This window comes from Equus przewalskii, chromosome 1, assembly GCF_037783145.1.
Source record: "Equus przewalskii isolate Varuska chromosome 1, EquPr2, whole genome shotgun sequence".
Classification (NCBI taxonomy): domain Eukaryota; kingdom Metazoa; phylum Chordata; class Mammalia; order Perissodactyla; family Equidae; genus Equus; species Equus przewalskii.
In genome coordinates, this window is record NC_091831.1 from 66,825,039 (window position 1) to 66,848,366 (window position 23,328).

General features: G+C 41.1%; 1 protein-coding gene across 2 annotated transcripts; it reads left to right on the forward strand.

The window, feature by feature from the left end:
- Window positions 1-9: 9 nt before the first annotated feature.
- On the forward strand, window positions 10-21,798 carry LOC103540699 (cytoplasmic polyadenylated homeobox-like protein 2). Of its 2 annotated transcripts, none has more exons than XM_008507341.2 (3): window positions 10-596; window positions 16,724-16,920; window positions 19,496-21,798. In XM_008507341.2, the coding sequence occupies exons 1-3, from the start codon at window positions 563-565 to the stop codon at window positions 20,384-20,386; spliced, it is 1,122 nt and encodes a 373-aa protein (XP_008505563.1). In that variant the 5' UTR covers window positions 10-562; the 3' UTR covers window positions 20,387-21,798. The 2 variants fall into 2 exon arrangements, with proteins under 2 accessions (XP_008505563.1, XP_008505564.1); XM_008507342.2 differs by having other exon boundaries at window positions 25-226.
- The last annotated feature ends 1,530 nt before the right edge of the window (window positions 21,799-23,328 follow it).

Genomic DNA, 23,328 nt, shown 5'->3' on the forward strand with positions numbered 1-23,328 from the left:
GCCCTTCCTTCTCCACTTCCCTCCGGGAAGGTGAAGGTCTAAGGATTCGGAACTTTGGGGAGCGAATCTTGCAGAGCTCTGGTCTGGTGCCCTGGTCATCTTGCAGGGGAGACCCCTCTCTCAGTGTCACTTTCCTGGGTTTAAGAAAAAGATGTTGGAATAGATGGTGCTTTCCGCCTCTAATAACCATGAGTCTAATTTTTGAACTTCAGCTCTGCCATGCTCGGTGAGAAATCATGCCATGCTTCTTCATTAGTGAAGTATCGAACCCTAGGACACAGCAGTTATGAACAGGGGCTGTGGGATAGACACCCGGGTTAAGTCCTGGCTCTGCCATTAACTTTTTGTCTGTGCCTTGATTTCTCTACCCCGGGGCTTTGGGTCGATTAAATGAGTTATGCGTGTATTACACTCACAAAAGTGTTTGGCCCCTAGTGCTTTATAAGTTTTGGTTATTATTAATATTACTGAGCCTTCGACGTGTGTGCCGAGCCTGTGCTAAGCACTATGTCATCAGTGCGCAGTGGGAGACATATCAGACAGAAGTGTGTTCTCAGACTTCATGAGAGGAAGACCATTTCACCGGGACCTTAAAAGTGAGTGAAAACAATAGCTCATATTTATTGAGTGCTTACTACGTTCAAGACATTGTTTAAAGTACTGTTAAACAACTCTATGCAGTAGACTATTGTCCTTCATTTGAAAGAAGAGGAGACAGCACAGAGAGGTGCCTAAAGTCCTGCAAGTGGGTAGGGATATTGGAAGCCAGTGGTAGCCGAATGCTCTGGTCCTCTTAAGGACCATGGTATATGAGGTGTGGCACATTTCCAGAACTTCTTCAGTTGACATGGAAACAGCTAAGGTTCTGTTTCCTTAGTTTTTACATGAGTATATTCGGTTATGTCTTAATGAATTCCAGAATATGTGACAAAATCCTTTTCCCAGGTAAACCACAGTGCCTGTCACTATCAGGGTTACCAGTGCTAAACAGCTTGTCTTAGTCATGATCTTTCTTCATCATATCACCCTTGTCGACGAAAATAATCCATATCCAATCTATAAATGAAAATTTGGGTGAGTTTATTCTGAGCTTAAATCTGAGGATTATAACCCGGGAGAGTCTTTCCACAAAGGAACAGAGCACTCCAAAGAAGTGGGGGTATAAGGGTGGTTATATACCCTCAAAGAGGATGTTTCACATAGGATTGAAATGTCCCTTTTACAATAGTCGTGAGACTGCTCTGTCGGCACAGCGATTGATGGAAATAGCAAGTAGGTCTGCTGTCTCAATGAACACAGCAGGGTGGCAGTCTGTTCTCTCCAGCTGGGTGGTCACAGGTGAGCTGGGAGGTGAGTGCAGCAATCAGTTCCTCGCCTAAGGAAAGATGCTTATCCCTAAGGAAATGCCAATGTTGGGGGGGGAAGTCACACCTTTATCTCAAGGGCCTTTGTTCTGGCCATAGGAAATGTCTAAGCAGATATGCAATGCGTTCTCAATAGCCAGTCAGGCCCTTTTGGAGGAAAAAAAAAGAAGTCAGGGTGAATTAGGTTTATACCAAATGGCTTCCTCATATACTCCAATATATCCTATTGCTTGTCATTTTTATTTGTCACCCTCTTGGTTCTCCCTCTCTGAATACCTGTTTTCTCAGCTTTCCTTTTACCTGTCCCCTAGATACAGGTTTTCCCTATTGTCTTCTCTCTGTGTTTATAGTATCTTTGAGATTCAATTTCACCTCTATCTGGATATTTTTAAAACAATCTCTCCAGCCTTAGCCTCTCTCACTTTCCTGCTGGTAACTTTCACTAAGTATCGCACCACACCTCAAAGACAAGTCCACTGTTGTTATCCACCAAGTCAGTCCTCACCAAGGCTCCCCTATTTATTTTAATAGCATCTTCCTTCTTCCAGGTACCCAGATTCCCCCCTTGGGCTGCTCTCATATCTAGTCTGCTGTCAAGTGTTCTATTGATTAACATGATATCTCATCCTCTGAATTAAACTGTGGTTTAATTTCTGTTGCCTCCCTGGGTCATTCCTTCCTACGTTCTACTACTTCAACAACCCACATGCAATCCGTTTATCGAATTTGTCCTACAAATGACAGGGTAACTCTCCTCAAGTACACTGCTGATTAAGCCTTTAACAAAACTTTTCAAGAACTTCTCTAATTTTAGACTATTTTTCAGTATTTCTCTTTTATGGTTAGGCTGTCATGCACATATAAGGAGTTCAGAAGGTACCAGAAGATCTTTACTCAGATATGAGTAGTTTATGTCAATCCACAAGGAACTCACAGTCAACTGGAAATTCGGAGGGGGTTCCTCTCTTCTACCTAAGTTACCCTCTCCACACGTGACAGAGGTGGCTAAATTCTTTTGTTTTCTTTTTAAAGATTGGCACCTGAGCTAACATCTGTTGCCAGTCTTCTTTTTTTTCCTCCCCAAAGTCCTCCCAGTACATAGTTGTATATTCTTGTTGTGGGTGCTTCTGGTGCTGCTGTGTGGGATGCTGCCTCAGCATGGCTTGGTGAGTGGTGCTAGGTCCATGCCCAGGATCTGAACTGTTGAAACCCTGGGCCATCGAAGTGGAGCACATGAACTTAACCACTCAGCCATGGGGCTGGCCCCCCAACTAAATTCTGTATCCTATATTGCCATCCCCTCTGGGTTGGCAAAGAAATCTCTTACCCTTTTACACTTTATCTCTTTCTTTCCCCTCTGGATGGATTAATGACCTAAACATTGAAAACAATGAAGAAAATATGGGAGAAGAGTTTTACAACCTTTGAGAGAGGGGAAAGAAACTCTTTAGCAAGATATGAAAATGAAAAGCCATAGAGGGCAAGATAAAAAATTTAACTGCATCTAAATGAAAAACTTTGTTCTTATGAAAGGCACCATAAGTAACATTGAAGGACCTGGAAGAAGAAATTCTTCAATATATATAATAGGCAAATGAGTGAAGGATATGAATTGGACATCTGTTAAAGAGAAGACTTGAATGGCCAAGAAACATGAAAAGACGTTCAACCTTAATGATAATTTGGGATGTGCAAAATAAAGCAAAAAAAGATAGTTTTTTCCTATAAGCTTGGTCTACCAGGTATAGAGACACACTATAAAGAGCTATAATAATTAAAAACATTTGATATTTGATATGTAAATCAAATAAATCAGTGGAAAATGATACTCCAGAGATCTGACATATACACAAGCATTTATGATAAAGGTAGCATTTCAAATTAAGGAAGAAAGAATGAACTATTCATTAAATTATTTTATGATGATTCGTTATCTATTTGGGAAAAAATATTTTAAACTCTACCCTCCCCCAACACAAGTATACCAATAATGCCGTATCATGACGTCCAGAGATAATAGTACCCCTAGGGGATTTCTGATGAGATTGCTGTAGTGTAGGATGGGCATGTGCTAATATAGCAACCCAGTTTTCCAGGATCATGGGGGAGTGAGGAAGGGAGAGCAATCTAAACAAATTTATGGGAATTTGGATACAGCATTGTGTCCAGAAAATTAAGAGCAATTTGTTGTTGCAAGAAGGAACAATGTGGGAACATTGTGAAGTTGAGTGAAGGGAGTTGAGGCTCGCAAGGTGGGTAGGGTCCTGATCATGAATGTCATTAGGTATCAAACTAAGTAGTTTTGATTTGATCCCTTAGCCAAGGTAAGTCAGTAAAAACTTTTTTTTTTTTTTTTTTGCTCAAGGAAGATTAGCCCTGAGTTAACATCTGTGCCAGTCTTCCTCTATTTTGTATGTGGGTTGCCGCCACAGCATGCCTGACAAGTGGTGTAGGTCTGCACTGGGGATCCTGCGAACCTGGCATGCAGAAGTGTAGCATAGTGAACTTAATCACTACGCCATGGGGCTGGCCCCCCAATTTTATTTTTTTTAATCAGTGAGGGGAAAATGTCTGGTGTACGTTGGATGGAGTTAAATTGGAATCAGGGAAACTAGGAAAGATGAAAGGTTGACAAAGTATAATGTGAATGGAGAAAAGGTTGTGTCATTCACTCAAATATTCAGTCAGTCCTTCTGAGGACTCATTTAGTGTCAGGTGCAGTGCTAGGTCCTGGAGATACAGCTGTGAATAAGACAAATACAGTCCAGGCTTCAGGTTGGGTACAGTGTAGTTCTGATGACAGGCAAATCAATAGGGATTTACTAGAGGCAGCATAACTTAATATTTTAATACAACTGACCATTTGACCTTAAGGTATGAGATCCTACATTCATGGGTTGCAAACAGAAATGTCCTCAGGGCATTAAATTAACAAATGAATGAAAGGGATAGGGATGATCCAATTTGGTGTGGTGAAACTCTGGGGAAACCAAGGTGGGTTTGTCCTGCCTAAAAATCTTCAAATTCAAACAATGATGATGGTTGATGATGACGATGATGATAATCAGATTTTGTGCAGGATTTTGGCCTATAGGACACTGATTTATTATGTGTATTTGGGAAATGGTTAGTTTAGAAGTGGCATAAAGCAAATCTTCAATAAATGTTAGCTGTTGTTCTTACTATTGTTTATACTTCCATGAACTGAGTGCTGTGATATGGGAGGAGGAGGCAAGCAAATGGATAAAATTCAGTTTGAGAAAATACAATTCATTGAATGGGCAATTTACATAAAATCATCTCAACAAAACCCAAAGTGCTCAAAGCGAATTTGAATTGTCAGTTTGCCAAATTCACCAGATTTATGGAGTGTAGCTTTAATACTTCAATAGGTATGTTATATAGCTTTGTCAGGCATGTTTACTTTTGGTCATGGAGTAACTTTTCTGTTTATATTGATATTTTGTGAATCTTTTAACATGTCATTTCCTGTTTTGTTGAACTTTGGAATTTTTAAGGATTTCTGAGCCAAGTTTTCAGATAGCGTATTGTACTAGTTAGGATTACATATGGCTTTAGACTTTTATTTTCCTCCCACAAATCCAGGTGTTGACTTCTAGGGCTAGTTTTGATACTGGCCCTGATATCAGTTTCCCTACATTAAACCAAGCATATATGGGGTTAAAAGCAAAGCACTTATTCCCTGCTTACTCCCTGGCTTCCTGGCACCAGAATCCGCCATCACTGATTGAGGCAGACAACCAAGGACAGCCACCTGCATTCCTTGTCATCTCTTTCTCCTCCCTGCAAACAGCTTCCTGAGGCTGAATGCAGGCTGGTGAGAAAGCTCCAACCAGCAAGGCCACTGACTCCCCCCACCCACAAACAGACACATTCCTTGCAACCTTTAAAAACCCCTTGCCTCTGATCTTTTGGGGCGATGAGATAAAACAAGATGAATTTGAGGGCTCAGTCTCAACTCCCAGCTTGACGTTACCCAAAATAGAATCCTTTCCTTGCCATAAGCCTGGCATTCCAGTTTTTATTTGTCCCCTCTTGTGTGGTGGGTAAAGAACCTATGTTTGTAGCCAGTAACAGTTTGGGGGTCCCCATAGAGCCTGTAGGGGGTTAGGGAGAATTCCCCCATACCCATTTCCCTCTGGTTCTTATGGCTGGTCAAAAAATTTAAAAGGCAGGGGGCCGGCCCCCTGTCCAAGTGGTTAAGTTTGCGTGCTCTGTTGGGGTGGCCCAGGGTTTTCTGGTTCAGATCCTAGATGTGGACGTGGCACTGCTCATAAAGCCATGCTGAGGTGGCGTCCCACATGCCACAACTAGAAGGACCCACAACTAGAAGTATACAACTATGTACCAGGGGGCTTTGGGGAGAAAAAGGAAAAATAAAATCTTTTAAAAAAACATTAAAAAGGCAGGTTAGCAGGAGGAAGTAAAACAAAGTTTAATAACATGTACATGGGAGAAACCCAGGAAAACTGAACAACTTGCCAGAATGGCCAAAGGTGTCACCTTAAATATCATCTTCAGCTAAAGGCAAAGGAGGATGTTGGGGGTATCGGTTTGGGACTTCAAAGGGGAGGAAGACAATTCACATGGAAATGGAAAGCAAATGTTTGTTAGACATCTGTTTGCTGGGCCCCCTATAGAGAATGTGGCCCAAGAGACAGAATTTTGATAAGATGAGCTTATTGGTGCCTTTCTTATCACACCTATTTTCCATTATACTATAGTTATCTCATGGTATTAGCTGCTTCCTGGATCAGGCCTTCTATGTTAAATCCTTTTAGGCAGTTTGGGGGAAGGTGAAATGTTCTTCCTGAGTCTTCTGAATCTTTATTGTCTTCAGCTCAAAATAATCTGCATAACAGAGTGGCATATGCTGGGGCAGCCTGCTTTGAACCCCATCAGGACATTTGGCCTGTTCTCAGTTTACTTGCACTAGGCTTGTGGCCTTGTGGTTAACCCTCCCAGGCATCCTTAAGCCTGTGTGAATAATTTTACTCTTCCTCTTGGAATACTGTGGCACATTGCATAGACAGAGATCAACTTCTCCTCATGAATAACCAACATTTCAGCATAGGGTAAGGGATGGAAGGAAGTGAAACTACTGTTGCCTGAAATAAAGAGTCTAGGTGATATTAGAGTAGGAGTTTATTCAATAATCAGCATGAGGAGTTCAGACCCCAGGAAAACAGTTCAAGAGAGTGCTCTGATGGAACTGCTCTGAGGGGTATGAGATTAAGTGCAGGCTTATGTCTCTTTCACAAACAGTGTACATGCAGGGAAGAGGAAAAAAACCCCTTACAACTAGAGTTCACATATCTTAACAAAAGGGATAGAGCACATCGCGGCTTTTCTCTAGATTATATAATAAAGGTAACATAAACAAGAATGTCTTGATTATATATCAAACAAGTTCAGAGATACTGACATTATCTATGTGGGGAGGGAGGCAAGGACCAGGGTCATTAATTATTCCCTCAATCTCTAAGATGCAGCTGGGAGATGTGAGAGTGAGGTACCCCTTTCTCTTTTCCTGTTGTGGATCTGTCCAGCTGGCATCTTCAGTCATGAGGTGTGGGGTTGCAAGGTCATTTTAACACAGGCTGAAGATGGCCTGCACAGCTGTTTCACAGTGCAGCACAGACGTTATTGTACTGACTTAAAGCCCATGCAATTTGCTTGCTAGATTTACCTATTATACTATGGAGAGAGGTCCCAAAAATCTGTCCACAATGCTGAATAATTTCCCTTTGAGCATGTACATTGAAAAACAGAAAGAAAAGTATCACTTAAAGGTGAAGCCAAAGGCTTTGTTTAAATAAAAACAATGAAAAAATGACCCAAACTTTGGTATAACAAACACATTATTGCTAATCGCTAAATAGAACAATTGTGGCACACGGGAGGGGCTCAGAAATATTTATTTAATAAGTGAATGAATGAAATATTCTGTTTCCAACATCTGTGTAGAAGGCAAATGTTATATTTTTGCAGTAGGCAAACTGAGGACTAACCACATTTTTGTGCATTTATGGTTTAAATTTTAACATCACAAAAACAATGGGGAAAATGAATTAAAAATTCACTGGATGCAAAAAGTAGAGGAAACATCCCCAAATTCTGCAGGCAGGGAAAAACCCAGAGGAAAACACTTAAGGAAAACAAAATTACAGAGCACCAAATTCTTAAATCACTTGTTGTTATTGCTGCCTTTTTCTTTTTAACCAGATGATTATTTTAATCAAATTGCCATGTTGATCAACTTGCTTTTGGTTAAAGTATTTTCTTCTAATGTCACCTGGGACTTTTCTTTGCAGCACCTGAAGCAGATTGTCGACGAAAATAATCCATAACCAATCTATAAATGAAAATTTGGGTGAGTTTATTCTGAGCTTAAATCTGAGGATTATAACCCGGGAGAGTCTTTCCACAAAGGAACAGAACACTCCAAAGAGTTGGGGGGGGTATACAGGGTCATTATATACCCTCAAAGAGGATGTTTCACATATGATTGGAATGTCCCTTTTACAATAGTCGCGAGACTGCTCTGTCGGCACAGCGATTGATGGAAATAGCAGGTAGGTCTTCTGTCTCAGTGAACACAGCAGGGTGGCAGTCTGTTGTCTCCAGCTGGGTGGTCACAGGTGAGCTGGGAGGTGAGTGCAGCAATCAGTTCCTAGCCTAAGGAAGAATGCTAATGTGGGGGGAAGTTGCATCTTTATCTCAAGGGCCTTTGTTCTGGCCATAGGAAATGTCTAAGCAGATATGCAATGCGTTCTCAATAGCCAGTCAGGCCCTTTTGGAGGAAAAAAAAGAAGTCAGGGTGAATTAGGTTTATACCAAATGGCTTCCTCATATACTCCAATATATCCTATTGCTTGCCATTTTTATTTGTCAAAATGTACATGCCAGGAGGGCGGAGAGTATCTCAGTACCTGGAAGTGGCCTAGCCTGTTGGAGCTAAGAGTTTGCAGGAAGTCACAGAGTCTCAAAGGCAAGGCTGAAAGGGAAGTAGTGGCCAGGTCATGAAACTCCTTATTAGGCATTCTAGTAAGTTCTGGCTTTTCCTTGCAGGTGACAATTGGGAGTTAAGTACTTCTAAAAGTTCACCCTAATGTTGCTTCTCTGAGAGCAGAGACTGCATTTGTGCTTTTGCACAGCTGTGTCACAGGGCTCAATACACAGGACCTGGTCTACGTTGGGCTCTCACGTTATGAGGTATTTTTAAAAAGCATAAAGGACTCAAGTGGATATTCCTTGAAGCCAAGCTTAATATTGTTGATGCAAATAATCCATAACCAATCTATAAATCAAAATTGGGGTGAGTTTATTATGAGCCAGAATTTGAGGGCCATATAGCCCAGGAGAGTCCTTCCACAAAGGAATGGCGCACTCTGATGCGGGGTCGGTGAGCTGAGGAGTCGAAAGAAAGATTTCTTAGACTCTCAAGATCTGGCAGTAGTGCTCTTTTATTTAGAGAATAGTGTGGAATAGCATGGGGACAGGACCCATGGGCAGTCAGAGCTTCTGCTGCCGCCGCTTCTGCTGCCCCGCTGGCATGGGGACAGAGCCCATGGGCAGGCCGAGTGGCTGCTGCTGCCCCCGCTGGCATGGGGACAGGATCCATGGGCAGGCAGAGCTGGTGTGTGGGGACAGGACCCACGGGCAGTCAGAGCTCCTGCTGCTGCCCCGAGTTGAGGGTTAGGGCTAAATTTAAGGCATAGGTATGTGAGTCATCTCTTTATGAAGACAAAGGAAAGAACATGAAAAAAAGTTAAAATGGTATCAGTGCAGGTGGGGTCTGGTCATTGGGTGATCCCATGACTTTTAGACAAGAATCAAATCGGATTAAGTAAAGGTCAGAAGCCACCACCCTACATCAGTTACATGAGATTGCCAGACAGTAACCAACTTAAGTTCTTGCCTTCCCCATTAAGAGTTTCTAGGGATGAGGTCATCTCTCTTCTTCTTCCTGGTACAGAGAGGGAGGCACCTTTTACAGATAGAGATTTACCTTACAAATGTAAATGTGTCCCAACAAGGGCAAGTTCCATTCCCCAGAGCCTCCTTCCTTGTCCCAGTTTATAGAAAGCAATCAGCCCCAAACAATCCCGATGCCAAAGAGACATATCCTGGGGTGGCCAATTTCAGGTCCCTACAAGGTCATCTCCCCTTCCTTCACAAACGCAAATGTCTCTCAAAAGGGCAAGCAAAATTTCAGTCCTCGGAGCCTGCTTCTCATCTGTAGTTTTAAAAGTAACCAGCCTAAAATCCTCATCATAAACCATTTTAAAATTAAGCAGCCTAAAAACCCTCATCACACTCCACAGAAGTAGGTGTGCACAGAGTTGGTTGTGTACCACCAGAAAATATGTGTCATATTGATGCGGGGTCAGTGAGCTGAGGAGTCGAAAGAAAGATTTCTTAGACTCTCAAGATCTGGCAGTAGTGCTCTTTTATTTAGAGAATAGTGTGGAATAGCATGGGGACAGGGCCCATGGGCAGTCAGAGCTTCTGCTGCCGCCGCTTCTGCTGCCCCCGCTGGCATGGTGACAGGACCCATGGGCAGGCAGAGCTGGTGTGTGGGGACAGGACCCACGGGCGGTCAGAGCTCCTGCTGCTGCCGCTTCTGCTGCCCCCGCTGGCATGGGGACAGGACCCATGGGCAGGCAGAGCAGCTGCTCCCCCCGCTGGCATGGGGACAGGACCCATGGGCAGGCAGAGCTGGTGCGTGGGGACAGGACCCACGGGCGGTCAGAGCTCCTGCTGCTGCCCCGAGTTGAGGGTTAGGGCTAATTTTATAAGGCATGGGTACGTGACTTATTTTTACTGGAGAAAAGAAAAGATGATGTAAAAAGTCATTAAATGATTTCAGTGCAGATGGGGTCTGGTTATTGTGCGGTCATATAACTTTAGATACGAATCTGGCCATATAGATCGGCATGTAGGTGAGGATGCCCTGGGCTTCTCTCCCTGGGGCGGTCCTAATTCATACCATAAAAAAAGTCCACTGGGTCGTATAGTTTGGCATGTAGGCCAGGTCACCTTGGGCTTCTCTAGCTGGGGCAGCCTTAATCCACATCAATATGATTGAAATGCCCCTTTTACAATAGTGATGAGATTGCCCTGTCATGACTGGTGGACACAGAAAGTAGCAGGTATGTTGTCTTGAGCTGGGTGGTGACAAGTGGGTGCAGCAATCAATTCCTAGTCTAGGGAGAGATGCTTATCCTTAAGGAAATGCCAATGCACCAGGAGGTGCATCTTTATCTCAAGGGCATTTTTTCTTGTCTTTGGGACATAGCCGATGCTTAAAGCAGATATACAATGTATGCTCAATGGCCACCTCAGGCCCTTTTGGGAAAAAACAAGGTTAGGCCAAATTAGTTTTGCACCAAATGGCTTCCTCATATACTCCAATATCCTATTGCTTGCCATTTATTTATCAATATAAAGAATCTGAAGTAAGAGAGTTTTCAAGAAAAAAAGGATTGGCCAACGATGTTTGATGCCTTAGGGAGGAAGTTTAACTATACTATTAGGCAATTTAGAGGCTGATTTGTTGACCTTTGTCAGTGACATCTGAATGATGGAATGGGACCAGAGGCAAGACTGACTGGAGTTAGGGAAAGAACCTGAAGCAAGGAAGTGAACGTGTCTGGCAGAATGTATTTTGGAAGCAGCTTGATGGAGGAGGCACAGGGAAGGTCACCACCTAGTGTGAATTCAAGGTACTGAGAGAAAAAATACAGCCAAGAATAGCTGATTTGAACTTTGAATTACTGGGAAGAAAAAAAAAAGCAGAGAAATCAGTTTAGGTCCAACCTTATCTTGGTTTGCTCTGCTCTCTTAGCCTCCAAACTCCTCCAACACTTCCAGTTCCCAAAATATTCCCCTCAACTACCTCAGAGTACCTGGTACTGCCCAAATGCACTGGCTTGGCTGTCAGTGCCTCTGACCCCAAGCAGACAGCAGAGGACCCATCTACAGTCATAACTCATTAACATGACCTCCCATGATTTCATCTGCCCACCAAGTCTCTTCCTTGTGCTTTATCTTCATTTGTTGGTAAGGTGTGATCTATGTTGAAATCCAGTCAGAAACACGGGCTTTCCCTCTGCCTGCGCCTCTGCCATTAACATGCCTAATTAAACCTTAGTTCCACCTGCTTTATGTTCCTCTAGGCATTTTCCTCTTCTTAGAGTTTGACCTCAGGCAATTTAGCTCATCTCTCTGGGCTTCAGTGTCCTCATATGTATCACAGGTATGAGTAATATATATCCACGTAGGGCTATTACAAGACTTAAGTAATATAATGTGTGAGAGATCAATTCTTTGGGTTTGTCACATAAATTTGTAGCAATTTTTTTAAATAGAAAGGGGCACATGTGGATCCCTCTGAATTCAGATGAATTAATATGAAAGAACTGTCAAGCATGTGTTATGTTTTTCAGACCTGGAGTATACAAAAACCTTCTCCCACACATTTGGGAAGGTAAAAAGTCCTAGAGTTGTGAAGAAAACTCCAATGGCCTGCAGTTTCCTCATCTGTAAAATGGAGGGTTTGGTTATCTCAAGGACTGTTTCAAGGATAAGATGAATTAGCAAATGATCTAATGTCTGTAATCCTTATTCAATATTAGTCTCTGGTCTCTTCTGCTCCCAATCTCAGTATTCCTTAGTCGAATGATATATCAAGCAATGTGGATCCTCTGTGAGCCTGACAAGCCTTCCATACTCACACATCCTGCAGTCTATAACATAATAGGATGATAGTGACAAGCATGAGGTCAGAGATCAGACTGTCTGGGTCAGAGGCTTCCTCTATGGTCTAAATCTCTCTGTCCCTGGTGTCCTCTAAGACTAATTGGGGGTAAAATAGTACCTACTTTGTCGGGGTATTACAAAGATAAATAAGAAAATTGGATTCAGTTGGTGCTCAATGAATGGAAGCCAGGTTTTGAAGAGGTGGATTAGGTAAGGTGATCCAGGGGTGTATCTGGGGTGGAGCCCCACCTAGGGTGGAGCCATGTCTAGGGCTGTGTCTAAGGTGTGTCTAGGGTGGGCACCTCAGGGGTATATTATTGCTGCTCCAGAGCTCATCACTTTGTCACTCCAAAAGACCCTGGACTAGAGATTCAACATGTCTTCCAACAGTGAGTTTCTTTGGTGGGAGGCAGCCTACCTGATGTACTAGTGCTTTCCGAGGGATTGAGCTTTCATTTTTTAAAAGTGCAGGTTTATAGGCTGAGGACAGCTCATGTCACTGATGTAATTGTCTGTGGTTGCCGAACAGTGGAATTGGGTGCTAGGACTTTCTGAGAGGCTCAGGTATTTGAAAATGAAGTTTTGATTACATTAAAAGGGATATCTTGTCAATTGTATCTCAATAAAACTGGAATAAAAAAGAGAAATGAGAACAAACCTAAATAAATATCCAACATATGGAACTCATTATAAAAAATATTTCTTATATTTTAGAGATATATATTGAAGTAGTTTTGGGTGAAACAGTATGTCTGGGATTCACTTCAGAGTAATGGGAAGGGGTGTCAAGGAGGTGAGTGGATGAAATAAGACTGGTTATGTAGTGCCATTTATTTGAGTCAGTGATAGGATCATCAGGTTCATTACTCTCTTCTCTCTTACTTTTCATGCATGTTTAAAAGTTAACAGGGTAAAAAGTTAAAAAAAAACCTTCCCAAACCTAAAGAGCTATCCTGGAAGAATTGCTGAAGTGGTCCTGGGATTTTTTTCCCCCCTGGTTCCCAAATGATTTGATATTCTGTGCAATTCAAAATAACTTGGAACTTTCCAAGCTTGGGGTATGAAAGAGACTTGACACTCTTGTTCTTTGAGAAGGTAGATATCACAAAATATCAGTGTTCTGGCTTTGATTTTTTTTCAAGAAGAACCTTAACTGAGGAGAGAAGGCTCTGTGGTCTGCTCCAACTGTGTCTTATATCTTTTGGTGTTGTGCTCAATGAATAATATGTGACTCATTTGTCAGAGGCTCCTGAACTATGTATGGTGGACCCAGGAGTCCACTGCTCCCATCGCCATCTCTGTCTCGAGGCAAAAATCTGCAACAGAGAGACTCCAAAGCAATGATGGCTCAATCACAGTGCCTGTAGGATGTGAAGTCCTCCAAGCAAGTGCTTTGGGAATGGCTTTCAGTCTTTCACCACTGAGTATTATATTTGCTGTGGGTCTTTCAAAAATGGCTTTTATTATGTTGAGGTACTTTCTTTCTGTTCCTAGTTTGTTGAGTGTTTTTATCCTGAATGGATGTTGAAAATTGTCCAGTGCTTTTTCTGCATCAATTAAGATGATAATATGGTTTTTGTGCTTTTTGTTAATATGGTATGTTACATTGAAATTTTTGTATGTTAAACCATCCTTGCATTTCAGGTATAAATCCCACTTGGTCATGATGTATAAACACTTTAATGTGCTGTTGAATTTGGTTTGCTAGTATTTTGTTAAGGATTTTTGTATCAATATTTATCAGAGATATTGTTCTGTAGTTTTCTTATGATATTTTTGTCTACCTTTGTTATCAGGATAATGGAGGGTAAAACTCATAAAATGAGTTTGGAAGTATTCTCTTCTCTTCAATGTTTTGGAAGTATTTGAGAAGGATTGGCATTAATTTTTCTCAAAATGTTTGGTAGAATTCTCCAGTGAAGCCATCTTGTCCTACGCTTTTCTTTACTGGGAGGTTTTTGATTACTGAGTCAGTCTTCTTGTTATTAGTCTGTTCAGATTTTCTTTTTCTGCATGATTTAGTCTTGGTAGATTGTTTTCAGAAATTTTTCCATTTCTTCTAGGTTATCAAATATGTTGGTATACAGTTGTTATGAAACACAAATGCAGGTTCATTTACCTGTTGCATTGTAGGCACAATAAGCGAAATGTCAGGCTTGTGGCAAGGAAAGAGGTTTACTATTGAAAGGCAGTCAGACAAGGACATGGGAGTTAGAACTCAGATTCACCTCCTTAAAGGGAAAAAGGGAGGGGTTTTTATCTGGGGTTTTAGGTAGGAAAGGGAGAGCATGTGCTGGAGTGTTAAGTAGGGGTAGCGGGAGCATAATGCATTGCTGGTTGGTACCTTCTCATCAGCCTGCATTTGGCCTTGAAGACTGAATTTCTTTTCCCTTGACTGGACTTTTCTGTTTAGTTTTCATCTTCAGCCTACATTTGGCCTTATGAAGCTGAATCTTGACATCTGGGTCTTGAGTTCCTGGGAAAGACAGCTCCTTCCTTTACTAAGGAGGGACATCAAAATCTGGTTAGTTTTAAACAATAGTTGATTATGCAAAGCTGGAGTTAGCAAAGCTTATCTCAAAGTTTTCTGCTCTAGGGGAGATTTTTTAACTTTTTCATTCTTGGTTTCACAATTGTTCGTAGTATTCTCTTGTACTCATTTTTATTTCCATGGTATTAGGTGTGATGCTCCCATTTCTGATTTTTATTTGAATCTTTCTTACTTAATGTAGACAAGGATCTATCTATTTTGTTGATCCTTTAGAAAAACCAACTGCTAGTTTTGTTGATCTTTTCAGTTTTTTTCTATTCTCTACTTTTTAAAAAAATTTTATTTTTCCTTTTTCTCCCCAAAGCCCCCCAGTACATAGTTGTGTATTTTTAGTTGTGGGTCCTTCTAGTTGTGGCATGTGGGATGCCACCTCAGCATGGCCTGACAAGTGGTGCCATGTCCACCCCCGGGATCTGAACTGGCAAAACCCTGGGCTGCCAAAGCAGAGCACTCAAACTTAACCACTTGGGACATGGGGCCGGCCCCTTTATTCTCCATTTTTAAAAATCTTTAATCTTTATTATATCCTTCTGTCTTCTATTTGGATTTAGTTTGTTCTTTTTCTAATCCCTTGAGGTCTAAGGTTAGGTTGTTGATTTGATATATTTTTTAACGCACTCACTTACAGCTAAAAAATTCTCTCTTAGCACTGCTTTCACTGCATCCCATAAGTTTTGGTGTTATGTTTTTTATTTTCACTTGTCATAAGGTATTTTCTAATTTCCATGGTGACTTGTTTGACCCATTGATTGTTCTAGGGTATGTTGATTGATTTCTACAGATGGGTAGATTTTCAGCTTCCTTTTGGCTATTAATTTCTAATTTCATTCCACTGTAATTGGAAATATACTTTGTGTGATTTCAATATTGAATTTTTTAAGACTGCTTTTGTGGCCTAATGTATGGTCTCTTCTAGAAAATGTTTCATGTGCACTTGAGAAGAATGTATATTCTGCATTTAGGTGGGGTGTTCTGTATATGTCTGGTATGTCTAATTAGTCTATACTTTTGTTCAAGTCCTCTATTTCCTTATTGATCTTCTGTTTGGTTGTTTTATCCATCATAGAAAGTGGGGCATTGATGTTCCTACTATTATTATGTTGTTCACTATTTCTACCTTCAATTTTGTTAATGTTGGCTTCATATATTTGAGAGGTCTGAGGTTTGGTCTGTCATACTTAAAATTATTGTATCTCTTTGGTAAATTGATCCTTTTGTCATTATATAATGTCTTAGTCTCATAACAGTTGTGACTTGAAGTATATTTTGCCTGATATTAGTATAGCCACCTGTGCTTTCTTTTGGTTACTATTTGCATGGGATGTCTTCTTCCATCTTTTCACTCTTTGGCCTATATGTGTCCTTAGGTCCAAAATGAGTCTCTCATAGACAGTGTATAGTTAAACCTTGTTTTTTTGTTTTGTTCTTGTTTTTACCATTCATGTAACCTCACTACAAAACCTTCCTACTGTTTTCAAGTGTCCTTTGATTGCTGTGTTGAAGGATATGTGCATTTTCAATTTGATTGTATATAATAAAATTACTTCCAAGGTGGTTCTAAGAATTTATACTTATACCAACCCTGCTTCTGATTTCCTATTTTCTTTAATCTTTATCATTCTTCCCCTACTCTAGTCCCATACATTTAAGTTGGTTATCAGATGGGTGTGAGCTGGTTTATTTGTATTTCTTCAATTACTAATGAGGCTGAGCATTTTTTCATCAGCCTTTTCTTTTATAATGTGTGACTTCTTATTAAACTAAAGAAATCCTTCCCTACCCTTGTTGCTAGTGCTGTTGAGTTGATTCCCTACCTTAGAGGTCATAAATCTCATTTTCTCCTCATAATTTTAAAGATAGGCCTTTAACCTATTAGTAATATTATTATTGTAAATAGGTGTGAGGTGGGGTTCCACTTTTTAAAAATCTTTTATGAATGGTTAGTCAGTGAACAGTCTTTTCTTTTTCTAGATACTATCAGTATTCCTCGATGCATTTCCCTTTCCATTTATATATTTTTCAGGATCTCCAGTCGAAGAAGATGGTCATAAGGAAGTTAAAGGAACAAAATGGAGAGGAGGAAAGGGAAAACAACGACATAAATTTACTACGGATGAATTGTACATTCTTAATCAGACATTTGAAGAGACTCCTTACCCTGATTTTACCACTCGAAAAGAACTGGCCAAACAACTGCGTTGTCAAGTATATATAATTGATGTAAATGAAATATTCAAGTCTTTGCATTCATATATCTTTTACTGACAAATATAAAATGTAAAGAATTCTGAAAAAGTTTCATAGTGTTTCATCACACAGAACAAAGTGTTGACATCTTGTCACTTTTCTTATTTATGTCAATGTGGGCATGAATATGTTATGTATGTGTTTTATGGAAAATAGACTATTGTGGATCAAGTTTGGAAGCAGAGACCAGTTAAGATTCTGCTGTAATTATCTAGGATAAGGACAATGATGGTTTGGATTAGGTTGCTGACTGTAGAAGTATAAAGAACTATTATTATTATTATTACTTTTGAGGAAGATTAGCCTTGAGCTAACATCTGCCACCAATCCTCCTCTTTTTGCTGAGGAAGATTGACCCTGAGCTAACATCGGTGCCCATCTTCCTCTACTTTATATGTGGGACGCCTGCCACAGCATGGCTTGACAAGCAGTGCATAGGTCTGCACCCAGGATCTGAACCAGTGGATCCCAGGCCAACAAAGCAGAATGTGTGGATTTAACTGCTGCACCACTGGGCTGGCACCTAGAGAACTATTATTTTGAAGGTAGAGCCAATAGTTTGCTGAGAGGTCTTTGCATCTTCTCACTGTATATCCAATAAAGAGGGATCCAAAATTTTGGCCTAAGCAAGTGGAAGATTAGAGTTGCCTTTAAGATAGGGAGGCCTGGAATAGAGTGGTTTTATGCTAGAGGCATTAGGAGCTTTACTTTGGACATATTAAGTTCAGTATGCCAATTAAACCTCCAAGTGGAAATAGTAAGTAAATAGTTGGATATCCAAGTCTGAAGTGCAAGAGAAAGGACTTGGCTCAATAGTGTCCCATCACTTGGCACAATACATCACAGCTATAGCAGGTGCTTCATAACCATTTGTTGTGTGAACCAAATTTTGTCCAGGGAATCTCTCATATGATTGTTTTTAGAAATGATTGATAATAGCTCCATGAAATTTTATTAGAGCTGTACTTTTTGTGCCATACACACAATTAGGAAGATTTTCTTATTTCTCTTTGTCCTGTAATTGTCCATAGATCTTTGAATTTATTGGTTGTTTGACAATAGGAGGAAATTATCTTGGTGGAAATAAGAAAGGGAATGCAAGAGTAGCTTTGGAGGATAAAAGTATAGGCAAATACTATGTAAGTAATTATGTCATCATATTATAAGAGTTTCATGAGTTGGAAACATTTCAAGAAAAATACAAGTTAATGATTTCATATAACTAAGTAGAAACTCTGAAAAAGGTAACAGCCAGGAAACAATAGAGACTGGTCAAATACTTAAAACATTTTTATACTGTATTTTCTTTACATTTCTGGATTCATGACCACTGGGTTTCTCAAGTTCAAACTGTTTTTTAGTCTTTTTTTTTTTAATCCTCCAAACATGTCACAGGGACAGTTTTATAACATGAAGTTCACAGATATGGCCATTCAAATTGCCTTGCACTGAATTGAGCTGCATGTGCTTAGAGAGAGTGTCCATGATGTGATCAGGAAGCAAACACAGTTGGGGGAGGATCAGGGCAGGCTGCTAGACTAGGGAAAGTGAGCACTTGTTTTCTGGTTGGGTCTTCGTGAAATCGACATTCGAACTGGCCCTATAATCTCTGACAAACTGACTCTTGTAACTCAGCTTTCTGTAAAATTATCTATGTTGTGGAGTTGTGAGGAAAAAATGAGAAAGTGTGTTTGGAGGTGTCAGGGTCACTGTGCACAGTCAGAATTTTGTTTTAAACAATCATCATGAGGGGATCAGAGATCCGTTTAGCTTTAGTGATACTAATGGCCTAAAGCTATTCTGAACTTGGAGCCAGAGGGCAGTTCCAGGAGTGAGCAGATGGCAAAAGGCCCCCAGGTACTGTTGCTTAGGCTGCATGACTCTAACTGTCTACAGCAACCCTGGCTTATTAGGATGGATTGTCTGCAAAAGCATTTTATCATTTCCAGCTCACCCAGTGTCCTGGGGATTATGGGTTGGCATGTATAATTATCCTCATTTTAGGGAGGATGAACAATGGAGACTAGAAGTGTTAAAATGAAATGCTTAGAGACACGTATAAAATACAGTAAAGTTATGACTTAAACTCTTGCTTATGTATAACGTTTGAAAACAATGAATTTAAGAACATGATTTAGAATACATTGAGCCATGAATTCATTCTTATGCAGCAGCTTGAGTAAATTAACGTTGTGGGAGAAATTCAGTGTATTTAGGGAACAGCTGGGAGTAGGTTCTGTCTAAACACAGGATTGCAAACAGATTAGGGGCAGATTTTGAAAGGCTTAGGTTTGAATGTACAGAAGGGCCAGTGCAGACTTTGAAGGTGGTTGGAGTTTTGGAATTGTGTACTGTATGACTTCCATAATCACACGTGTAGCCCCAGGGAAGATTGCCTTTATTTTTGAGTACAAGGTCAGGAGGAAAGTCAGTGATAATGCTGAGACTAGGCTTAACTACAAAATTCTCTCCTACATTATGGAAATATACTGAGGAATATAACCAGATAAGTCAATTTGATAAAACACTACTCTTTTTTTCTCTTTAGAACTGGTTCCAGAATAAAAGAGCCCGACTGCCACCCAGAGAGAGACACAGAATGTTTGCTATTTGGAAACTACATGAATTCCCTATTCAAGGTCGTTCATGTTTAAGCCTCCAGGATACTCAGGCAGAATCTCCCAACTACACCACTGAGCACAACCTCTCTTCTACTGAGGAGGCTGTACTGGGGAGAGCTGGCTATTCTTCTCTAGAGACACAGGAAATTCCCAGTCAACAGGATGGCCCAGGTGACACTATGGTCCCAGGCATTGTAAAGGAACCAAGCTGTACTTTGGAGTATCAAGGTGATACGAGAAGTAAACTTTGTCCTGCCTATCCATTTTCCAGCTACAAATCAGCACTCTTTTTTCATCCTCCTACATCTTCTGTGCAGTATTTTGAGAGGGATGGGCCTGAGAAAGAAGAAAGCCAGCATGCAAGGCCCTTCATTCTGCACCATATTTCTACTGTGCAGGGAGAGAGGCAACAGCAACAGGAGAAGAAGGCCCATTGTCATCACTCACTATTTCAAGGACAGCAGGCTAATGGTTGCAGATGTCCTTTACAGCAGCCTCAACAGCTTCAGGATTATCAAGAGAATCTGCTCTTCCAGGCTCAGTATCTAATGCACCTGAGTTGTGGGGATTTAGGGCAGCAGGTGCCTTCCCTTCCATCACAAGAGCAGAGGGGGTTTTCTCAAACTAATGGAGAGCCCCTGTGTTCTCAGCTGCAGCATACACCTCTACAAATGGTGGTCAAGTCTCGGCCAATGCCTCTTGGGCAAGGTATGCGTCAAGGAGCTGCCGAGGAATCCCATTCTGAAATGCATCATCTTTGGGATGAGGGGTCTGCAAAGGTCCACTGCTGGGATCGAGATTGTGGCCACAGGAAATAATAACCATATAACATTCAATAGTAATCCACACAGCAGATCAAGGCGAACACCTCTCCAGAGTCTGAACATAAACACTGTCTTGAGGAAAGCTCCATGAGCTGTTGATCCCTTCTGGTTGGGCAGCAGTGTCCACCAGTGTTTTAGCCCCTGATCATACAGCTTATAGTGCCCTCTAGGGCTGGGCTAGAGGATGGAGCACAAAACCAACAAACACAAACATAGCAAGACAACCAGCAAACAGCAGTTGCCAAATCCAAAGCAATTTGTGCTTCAGAAGAAAGAGGCCCTTGCACAGTACCTGTTTCAGATATTGTCTGCCCCTCAGAGGGGAGATAGCCAACAAGAATCCGAAGGACCCCACTGCAGCAGCCTTTGGATGAGAGGCCTATGAGGCTGCTACTGCCATGTTCCTACACCATGGAGCCACCGCAGTAGCCATATGTCCTGCAGCAGCCTCACTGAAGCCCTACTGTGAGAGACATCCAAACATCAGCCAGGTCTCCATACATCTAAAAGGCAGCCCCTTTGTTGAGGCCACCCAAGTTTTCCCCACTTAAGGCAAGAACTTCAGTGGAGCTGCAGGCCCAGCTGTTGCCCTTTGAAGAGCCCCAGGAGGATCCTGTGCTGGGTCAGGTGTGCAGCCCCCACCATCCCCCTTACCTGAGAGCTGCTGCCTGGGAACCCAGAGTGTTGTGACCAAGTCTCCTGTGGATGTGCATAAAGCAGATGTCACAAGATCTGAGAGTACCCAGTTGAGCATCTGAATGCTACATTATTTCATATGTACACAATTACCTCATCTGCCAGTAATGGCACCTGTATTTCTATACAATCCTTATTCTATTTTCCTTTTACTGTGTTGGCTGAAAACTGCAGTAATACATTGAATCAGCAGAGTGAGAGGTGACATCGTTGTCAGTATTTCCCAGTTTCATATTTAGTATGTGGCATTTACTATACTGCATATTATCAATTTCTGCAAAAGGAGTCCACTTATTTCTAATTTGTTCAGTTTCTTTATTTCTTCCCTCTCTATGGATTTTGAAGCACTTAAATGTTTTTTCATTGATTGCAATTATATAATTTTTTTTCTCTTGTAACTTGTTCCTGTGGTGATTTAAATAGATTTTTCTTATATCAAAGAATGTCATGTTTTTGGAATAACCCAACTACGTCATGATGTATCCTTCTTACGTATTTTTGGGTTGTAGTTTCCAATATTTTGATTACAATCATAGCATCTATGTTCACAAAGGAGTGGGCCTCTAATCATTTTCTTTACTGGCACTATCTTTAGGGGTCTGGATCATGTTAAACCAGCCTTGGAATGAATTAGGTTTGCTACCTCTCTCACTATTCTCTAAAATCTTGTGTAAAAACTTATTCCTTCATTAAATGAATTTTCTAGTCAATCCGTCTGAGTCTGATGTTTTCTTTATGGGAAGATTTTTGACTACTAATTCCATATTTTAAATGATCATAGGACAACCATTTCTCCTTGAGTCATTTTTGCCAAGTTGAACTTTTCCAAGAATATGTCCATTTCATCTCTGTTCTCAAATTTATTGCTATAAAGTCATTGGAAATATCCTCTTAACTGATGTGCCTGGAGCATATGTAGTAATGTATATTGCATTTTACAATTTATATTTGTACTTTTTATTCTTTCCTTTTTTCTTTGGCAGAGGTTTGGAAAGACCCGGCCAGGCCAGCCCAGAGAAGCCTCAGGATGCAGACCTGTGCAGTGGATTACATCTTGTCACCTTGCCCATGAAGGCCTCTGTCAGGTCTGGTCCATTCCCATCAGTTGACAGTCTCCTCCAGGGGAACATCTGTTAAAGTGGAGAGGAATCCTCAGGTGCAAAAAGCCTCCCCTTTGCCTCTGGAGCAGGATTTAGCACCTGGAAAGGGGAGTTGGGATTTACTCGTTAGCAGTCTAGGTCAGATCTTAGGCTCTGAAGAGGGTCCAAGTGCTGTTTCTTGCTGGAGAGTTGGGACTCATTCCTTGGCCTGGCCAGTTTGTACTTTGTGCAAGTCAGGAGTCAGGAATTTGTGGCTGGCCCTAAACAAAGGACTTTGTACCCCTGAAGAGTTTCCCAGGGAGTCAGGTGCAGTCCTGTTGCTCCCCAACCAGCTCCAGTGGAGAACCAAGGTTGAAGAAGAAAAGAAGAGTGTCAGGCAACTGGCCAGCTACAGAGGGGAGACTGCTGTGGGGATTCAGATAGTCCCCAGTCACTGAGGGGCCTCTCCTTAAAAGCCTTCATGTGTTCCAGGCAGGCAGGAGCCAAACTGTACCTTTGATACCTCTCTTGGCTGGGGCATGGGTGGAGGTCAAATGGCTGGTAGCTGTATGCAAAGTTTTTGGGTGAAAAGAGTATTAAACCTCTTAAAGTGTGTTATTACTTGTCTCAGATAAGATGTGGTCAAAATGAATTCCTATAGGAAATACCACAGGTATTTTTATCTCCTTACAAGTGCTGCATCTGGATCCTATATCTTAATTCACTTCAAGTCCTTGGTAGCCCATCACAACAGTGGTTGACATGGCAGAAACTACACTGAGTGGCAATTACTATTGTAGTAAGAGATGGGAGATAGTTACAGAATGAACAGAATATTCCTTTCATTTCCTCAAGAATAGGAGAAACCAACACAGTTTTTGAGGTACACCCCAAGGAAAAGTCCCATGAAGATTGTCTGCCTATCAGCATGTCCATTCTGCAATTTTTGAAAGTCAAACTGAGTTTTATAATCGCCTAGACAAAGACAGATAGATGGAAAGAAAGAATTGGGGAGCAAACATTTGCACAAAGGTTTATTCATTTCTTTCTACATTATACTCTATAATAAATATTTGAATTGCAGTTGCAAAATAAGCAAATACTTCTTTCTCATTGAAAATATTTAGCAAAAAGCATTGTAAAGTTCTTGAATGGTGGATA

Bases quoted from the DNA above. Each gene is read 5' to 3' on its own strand.
- LOC103540699 (XM_008507341.2), top strand. From the start codon at position 563: ATGAGAGGAAGACCATTTCACCGGGACCTTAAAA. The intron at 597-16,723 runs GTGAGTGAAAAC...TATATTTTTCAG, and splicing joins ATTTCACCGGGACCTTAAAA to GATCTCCAGTCGAAGAAGAT. The intron at 16,921-19,495 runs GTAAATGAAATA...TTTTCTCTTTAG, and splicing joins GTCAAGTATATATAATTGAT to AACTGGTTCCAGAATAAAAG.